The sequence below is a fragment of the Cololabis saira genome, chromosome 19, assembly GCF_033807715.1.
Source record: "Cololabis saira isolate AMF1-May2022 chromosome 19, fColSai1.1, whole genome shotgun sequence".
Lineage (NCBI taxonomy): Eukaryota > Metazoa > Chordata > Actinopteri > Beloniformes > Belonidae > Cololabis > Cololabis saira.
The window spans coordinates 19,141,001-19,149,311 of record NC_084605.1 but is presented as its reverse complement, the minus strand read 5'-3'; the positions used below and the strand labels follow the sequence as shown (position 1 = coordinate 19,149,311).

At 43.3% G+C, this 8,311-nt stretch overlaps 1 protein-coding gene across 2 annotated transcripts in view; it reads right to left on the bottom strand.

The window, feature by feature from the left end:
* Positions 1-1,964: 1,964 nt before the first annotated feature.
* The window catches only part of wdr45b (WD repeat domain 45B), a 17,003-nt gene continuing 10,656 nt past the window's right edge, over positions 1,965-8,311 (bottom strand). For both annotated transcript variants that reach the window (XM_061708087.1, XM_061708088.1), the window contains exons 6-10: positions 6,714-6,904; positions 6,543-6,628; positions 5,442-5,543; positions 5,209-5,330; positions 1,965-3,940 (exon numbers count right to left, since the gene is read on the bottom strand). In XM_061708087.1, coding sequence (XP_061564071.1) covers positions 3,834-3,940; positions 5,209-5,330; positions 5,442-5,543; positions 6,543-6,628; positions 6,714-6,904 — 608 coding nt within the window. In that variant the 3' untranslated portion in view covers positions 1,965-3,833. The remainder of the gene's footprint in view (positions 3,941-5,208; positions 5,331-5,441; positions 5,544-6,542; positions 6,629-6,713; positions 6,905-8,311) is intronic.

Sequence of the window (8,311 nt, the reverse complement as noted above, 5' to 3'; positions counted from 1 at the left end):
CATTCATTGTGTATGTGCTACCGCGGCGCAAGAGCGGACCGCTCTGCCGCCGCAGCATTGCGCCACGCCTGCCTGCGCCCGAATTGAACATTTTTTAATTTCACCGTGCCTGCGCTGTGACGACATCTCGGCGCGTCCAATAGGAGAGAACGTGGTGGAGGGTGGTTGTAGATCAGAGACGATCAAGATGGAAGAAAAAGTAATTTTGGCTGTGAGTCTGTGTGAGTAGCTGTGTGATACAAGACTGCAGGCCTATTGTGACCTCAATAAAAAGGGACAGATGTCAATGTCAGCGGTATTGCTACATACGGTGGCTTTAACACCATCAGCTTCCTCGGTACAGCTTGACACGTATTTCTAGTCCTGAGGAGCCATGAAAGCAATCTGTTCAAGGAAAAGTGGGTTTCAGAATCAAGGAAGTCACTCAGTCGCTGAGGCATAAAATCTGAAAACATTAAGCACTTTTCCCCGGAGCTGGTCGCAGTTGCAGGAAGAACGGTATCTGTGAACGAGTTGCAGTCTGGAGCTCGTTGGTTGAAGTCTACATTAAGATGTAATTTAGAAACAGATTAAAGCAACGCCAGCGGCCAGGCCCATCTCCAAACCAGGGTAAGTACACTGGGGTATAAACACCCATTATTTACATTTACAGTGCTGAAGAAAAGCTAAACGGATACATTGATTTAACAAAGGTTTACATCTGGAGTCCAGAGGTGTGGTAAGACAAATATTCTAACCTTACTGATGAAATGTCAGGAAGCTGTTTTGATAGTGGCGAGTTGTGCCTTTTCTGCAACATTGTGATACATGAATGCAGAGTTGTTTTTCCAAACACTGGAGTATGGTGGTGTAAGCTTAGGTGCAGATCGTCCATGATTTTGACTTAATGCTACTGTGCAGCAATACCACGTCTGACCACAAGGGGGCAGCATATCAGAAGAAAGTTCATGTGTCAGCTTGTGGTGAATCTGGTCTTCGACCCTGGTCCTCAGCAGCTACAATCCTGCATGTTTTTATGTCATTAACAGACTTGTGCAGACCTTGATCTGAAGCTGATAACGATTAATTTTCATTTTCAGGTGTGTTGCTGCAGGGAAACATCTAACAAGATGGACCCCACTGTCACTAGTTCGGTCAACACAGCAGGACTAAGTGCCACCGTGTGGTCAGAATCGGTACTGCTGCATAGATTGACAAAAGAAAACCAGATCACAATTTATGGGAAACTGATGCAGAAAACTAGTAAATTTCAATGCATGCAAATCTTTCTTTCCAATGTAGGTAAAATAATTCAGAAGATTTTATCTTTACTTTTAACACAATTTCTATTACAGAAATGTAATTGAATGTTTTATCCTCTATCCATCTATTTCATGGTAAGGTCTTTAAGGGTAGTTTTTGCATTTTTTGACTCAGCACATTCATTTTATTTTATTTTTTTTAAATCCTTTGCATGTAAAGTATCTGCTCCAAGTTTCACCACAGAAACCATGTTCCTGCACTGCCTCACTGGAAGTCACTCATTCTGGCAAGAGAATGACATCCTGTGGTTGAGTAACACCCACCAAATGTGCACGGACCTGTGATGTGGGTGTCAGATGTGGGACGTAACCACTTAGTTATTAGGTACATAAATATACAAAATTTAAATATGAGTCTAAAACAAAGGCTTCAAATATCCAGACTGAACGTGAATTTCCATGTTTTGATGTCCTAAAATTAAATGAATCTGGCACACGTCGCCTCCTACTGGCCAAGCAGATTACTTCTGGACTGGTTTCATTCCTGTCAAGTTGGAGAAGATGAGAACATCTGTTAACACAAGTTGAAGTGATGTCTAATGACAGAATTATTTGCAGACCCGATGCTTGCGTGTGACAAACACAGCCGGTTCTAAAAAGTGTCATAAATTCAGAGCAACCAGAAACTTCTACAATAAGAAAATAAAGAGTCTGACGCCAAACTGGAAAAGCAAATTTTAAATTTTATTCACAAATTTTAAATGCAGGTTTTTACAATCAGTCTGAGTGAGTCAGAAAGCAGTTGGCTTAGTTTTGGGTTTGTGCAGCATCCCTCCTGTGACCGGTGCCCCATTCGCTCCGAGTGATGGCTGCAAGAGTACAATCTGATGCAGAAAGCAACACAAACGACAGGTGAAGCGGTGGATCAACCATCAAGCTCAGTTGACAAATAAAAACCCAACATGACAGCTTTGCGTGTGTCGGTTCCGCTGTGTTGGATCCACTCACGCAAACTTCTCCCATCGGTGGCCGCGGGGGTTCAACAAAGCACTTAAGAGTCCCTGATGCATTCGCTGAGCTGGCAAGGTTGTATTTGACAGAGATGCACCAACAGACAGGAAGTACACATTTACCAAAAACAACGTGGTCGTGAAGCCGTCCAGCAGTGAGTGCAGAGCCCCTCAGACGCCGTTATTCTCCTCATTTATACTTGACATGAAATATGGAGATATTTTTTACACCTGATCAAAGCTGAAAAGAAATCAAGTTATCTGATCACAAATTACATACATTATGTTTGGACCTGTTAAAGCCAGGCTATGTAGCAGTACCGCTTCTGACCACATGGGGGCATTTTGATCTGCTGTGTTGACGAGTCATTAATATTTCTGTGCTAATGAGTGGGGACGGTCCAGCACGTCTTGTTGTACCACTTTGTTGTGTGTAAGTAAGAACATTATTGTGATGTGGTCAGAATTGGTATTGCTAAAAAAAAGTGACTTCTGGGAACGGGAGTTTGCCAGTGTGAGGAAACAGACTGTGCAAGTCCACCTTTAATCCCAAGTATGTGATGTTTGTTCAATATATAAATAATTCACGTCAGTGAGTGATTTTTTTTCCCCTCTTAGTTGAGCACTAGTGTGAACCTCAGAAGTGCTTGAGGGCAGATTTTGTTTCCTTCAGGCACAGCCAAGTGTTTTAATTTGCTCTACACTCACGATGGCGACTGCGTTTAGTTTTTTTTCCCCTGTCCAACACTGCAACGTCGGTATTTGTCAAAGCGTGACACCTTTCTCAAACCTTCATTTAAGTCACTTGACCTTTACGAGCTTTTAACAAAACTTATAGGGACGAGTGAAAGATGACGAGAGAAACAAACGTGTGTAATTTCTTTTTTTCTTTCATTACTATTCTGAGAGATTACAACTTCAGTCTGGTGAGTTGACTATATACACTAAGAAAATCTATTAATACTTAGGTGACGCCTCACAAAGCAGGACCAGAGTCCGCATCGATGCTCCTGAAGTTACCGTGAGGGGATGGGGGGGGGCTGGGATCCTGCTTTGTAAACACCTGTTATGGTACAGTCATATACACGAGCACATGTATGTAAATATATCTGACAGCAATAATATGTGCACACGTACAGTCTGAGAGGCACTCCCTATCATTAGGTTAGGTGGTGTTAGTCGACAAAAATCTCTATTTTCAATTAGTCTAACCATCAGAATCAACCAGGTGATTAAAAATAGCCATTCTCTGTAAACTCCTCGGAAGACATCTTAAAAAGCGGCAAGTTGTACTTTCAAAAAAATAACTTTTTCCCCTCTTTTTCTTGTAGTGTTTGTTTTGGGAGTAAAGTCCGCACGTGTGTCCATCTGTCCGGAGACGTAAGAGCCGTCCATGCAGTTCCCTTCCCAGAAGTCTGTGCTGCTCCGCCTTCGTCCTCCCTTGATCTGCTGCTCCTTTTTTCAACGAGTCTGTCAAATTAGGCGGAGTGCAACGTGGGATCTCCCCTACCTCCTTAAATCAAACGAGAGTCAAGAGAAATGAAGATGGGTTGCTCGGCAGGACGTCTGCAGAGCTCTGGGGTCATATTTTGTCATCGGTCATCTCCAGGAACTGGGCGTACACGTCTCTGGAGCACTCCCCCTTTTGGTTGAACAGGAACTTGTAGTAGCTGCCGTCAGCACAAATGGCTGCAAAGAGGAAGGGAGAGGGGAAAACTGTGAAACTGGTAGCCTGAGAGAGAGAGAGAGAAACAGCTTCTGGGAAAGGGCGGAGAGGAAAGCAGCACAGATGCACAGAGGAAGAGGAGGAAACGTGGACATGTGCAGCTGAGAGGAAGCGCTGCGTAACCTCGTCTCTGCCGGGCACCGCTGTAATCGCATCACGAAGCAAAACACATCCCTGCTGTTCCTGAACACGAGCATCTCAAATGGCAGCTGCTCAAAAGCTCTGGGAAGAGCAGATATAAACTCATTACATGTCTGAACTACAGCCACTGGGTAGCAATATCCCCTCCGACCACTCGGGGCAGCACATCACTAAAATTATATTAATAAAACTCCTGGCATGAGTTTTACAAGATGTGCCGGGCCGTCCGCGCTCATTAGCCAGTATTGTCTGTAGCGATGGGAATGGAGAACCGGTTCCTGTTCACAACCGGTTCCCAGTGTTTCAATTCCTTGGAATCATTTGCAAGGAATTGCAGTCAATAGTAAACATGGCGTCCAAGCGATACAAACGCTCAAAAGTCTGGTTACATTTCAGTATAAAAAGACGACAACAGGGCAACTTTCAATACTTTCTAAGTGGATAATTCATCAAAGGGAGGAACTACTACCAAACACCAGCTAAAATATCTGCAGACACAGCAATAACAATCCATGAATGCTGCGTTTTCAATCCACTCCGGACCAACGTCAGTAATCCTCAACCCAGCAGCAGCAAATAATACTGCAGGTAACTAGTTAACTAACAAACACTGCCTACTATAACACCACCATTTCCCCCTTTGTTGTCCTGGTTTCCGAATGGGAATCGATAAAGAACTGAATCCTCAAGCAGAAAATGGAATTGGAATTGTAAACATCTTATCAATTCCCATCCCTAAGACAAACGGTGATACTTCAAGAAATGGATTGTCGTTTACCTCATGGCCAGATCCTCCCGTGCTCAGAGGAACTAAAAACACATCCACAACATCTCTGATCTCACATGCTTCAGTCTGCATCTCAGGCAAAGACAATGTGCCATATCATTCCCTTTTTATATTTTATACCCTGTATCACGTAGTTGAACCCTGCTGCCCTTGTGTGCAAAAGCATTTTACTACCCATGATCAAAGTTTCTTTTTTCTTGAAAGGGTTTAGTGAGTTACATCGGAACCAACCACATGACTTACTGAAGCATTAAACACAAACACCTCATAAACTTTGTGCAGCGTTATTTTCATGGCACCCACCTATGACGGCGTTGGGTTCTGTTCCGAAGGCACACACACATGGAGAACCCGACGGAACCTGGAACTTGGAGAAGCTCCACTTGGAGCTGAAGTATTTGGGGAGGAAGCTGGCCGACGCTAAGCTGCAGAGGCGGAGACACACAAGCAGCTTTAGAGTCATACGCGTCTCCTGCCACAGAGCTCTTAGCCTCCGCTGAATGGAGACAACAAAAACAACACACAAGCAAACAGACCTTGACTGCTTGTTCCTTTTGGGGTCTTCGGCTGCAAAGATGTGCACGGTGCCGTGGTCGCTGGACACGCAGATGAGGGATGCATCCTGGTTAAAATTGATGCTGAAACAAATGAGAGGCAGCGGAGACGCAAAGAAGTAAGAAAGAGAAACAGCTGCTGTGGTTGTAGCTCAACACAAATACAAAAATAAAGCGGGCAGATTTGTAGTCGCCTGTTCGACTCTTAGCGTCTTTCCACTTTGAACTTGTAGTTTTGAACCGGCACTTAGACTTATGGTTTACTGGAATTAATCTAAGTTAACAGTGCTACTTTAATATATTTTATTCCGTTTCCCCCAAACAAAACCAGGACTTAATTAAGAGTTGGGACGTTGCAATGAGAATGCTTTTCATTATAACGTCAATGCCAAATATCTCATTGTTTTCATGACATTTTTACCATTTTGTAATAATGGATTAGCACTTAGCCTAAACTGGAGCGTGTCATTCTCTCTGAACCACCATGAATCTGTTCTGCCGTTATAAACCTTTCAAAATAAAAGCCGGAAAATATCTCCTCATTTAATTAAGAGATTTTAATTTGACACAATTCAGGAAATGTTTGAATGAAGGGCTCGCTACAGGTCCTTTTGATTGGCGTTTGTAGATCAGACCCTGTACCGACTTGTCGGTCCAGCCATCGTTTTTTCTTGTAATGTCCAACTTCATCAAATGCACTCGTAACAAAATGTCTCTGGTCTAAATGCTTCAATGATTTGCGGTCACATGATTTATGTTCACGTGAGACATCCCGATCAGCAGAGACACCCCCACCAGGAGGTTCCTGTGGGCCAACCTGAGCACCTCTCCTGTTGCAGGGCTGTTTTTCACCCCGTAAAGGTTCCTGAAGGCCCCTTTCACAGGGCTGTTTCTGGTAATGGAGACACGCACAAACAGCCCGGCCCCGAAAAATGTACCCTGAACTCCCGCTGGTGGAAACGCGGCTCATATGACCAGCCGTCTCCGTCCGCCACTCCGACCCGTGTGTTCGTTAAACGTAAAGAACCTTTTCTCAAGGCTCTTCAGTTTGAAAACAAAGACGTGGGAGTTGTTCCTACCCACCAGTAGATGTTAGCTGCCTGAGAACCTCGTCTCAGCTCCTGTATGAGTTGACCTGCCGACGTGTCGAAGATCCTGATGAGAGTCCCCTGTGGAGACGAAGTGCAGGTTAGTCCCGTGTCAGAACCACGGCCCCCGTGATTAAAGGAGCGGCAGCACACGAGCTTTCCCCACCTTCTCCGACGCCGTGGCTATTCTGGTGCCCTGCAGGTTGAGGGCGATGCAGCACAGCGCCCCTTCGTGGGCGGGAATGTCGACCGGAGGCTTTTCTGTGTTGGCCAGGTCCACTATCTGCACGTGGCCCGAGTGGGTCCCAGGAAAAGCCAGCAGAGAGTTGTTGCTGTTGGGACACAGCACACAGAGACCTGGCGGGGGGGAGGACGGTTGGAGTTAGCAGTTTCACACGCGACCAACATCATCAGCACCGTGACGGAAACACCCCACACACGACATCAGTTGTCGCGAAAGTAGCTTTCGTCAACGAAAATCATGACTAAATATCTTCGTCAGCGAAACCTTTATCACCTGAGGAAAACGAGATGAGACGCAATGAAAATGCTGGTCATGTGACGATAACGATAATTAAATATATAATGTAAAATCGTAGACGAATAAAGACAAGACTAAAATGTTGATTACAAAATAAACAAAATAAAATAAATATGTTGTAAACTCAAATTAAAGTCTGTATCTGGATTGAATGTATTCTTGAGTCTATAAGTTAACAATAACATAATAATAAGATAACCTTGTTTGAATTGTAAAATGGGTTTGGCTAAATACAATCTTTGACTAAAACAGTCCTGGACAATTCTGACTATAATAAGACTAAAATGCTCAGTTTTAGTCGACTAAAACTTGACACGACTAAAAGGAGAATGAACGTGACTAAAACTACCGTATTTTCTGGACTATAAGCTGCTACTTTTTTCATCGGTTTTGAACCGTGCGGTTTATACAAAGGCCTATTCTGTGGATTTTTCTTCCACCGCTCGGGGCGCTCTAACCGGAATTAGAATCAAAACTAAGACAAAATAAATTTAAAGAAGAATATGCTACTTCTTCTTTAGCAGATAGAAGTAGGTAGAAACAGATTTCAAACAGATAGATAAATAAATACTGGTTATTTTCTCTTGGTTCTGTCCCGTTTTAATCAGCAAAGTTGCTGCCGTGTTAAAAGACACTGTTAGGAAAGGATCTATTTAGGTACAAACATTTACATCATTTACAGTTCAGAATCGTCCTGTACATGTAGTAAATATCTAATCTAACAACATAAATATCTGCGGCTTGCATATCTTTTTTTTTTTTTTTTTTTAAATAGAGCAGATGCGGCTTGTATGCAGGTGCGGCTTATAGTCCAGAAAATACGGTAATAAAAACTAAAATGATAACTTGATCCAAAGACTAGACTAAAACTAAAATTGAAACAGGCCGACAAAAAACAACACTAGTTGTGGCCATGATACTTTAACTGGTGACGTAAAACATGTCTTGAACACACTGGTGGAGCGGGCGGAGATGGTAACTAATAGGGAATAAATCATTTAAATAAAGTGTTGCAGATGACAGGAGTATATTTCAGTCTTCTAGAAACCATCAGTGTCAAACTAGTAAATATTCTGATCATATTTGGCGAATGATTTCTTCTTAGGTCCACGGTTAGTCCTGGTTTTCACCTTTCTACACCCTCACACTGGATTTGGAACCAGAACATCAAGATGTGACCAAAGTGCGGACTTTCAGCCTTCATTTAAGAGCTTTCACAAATA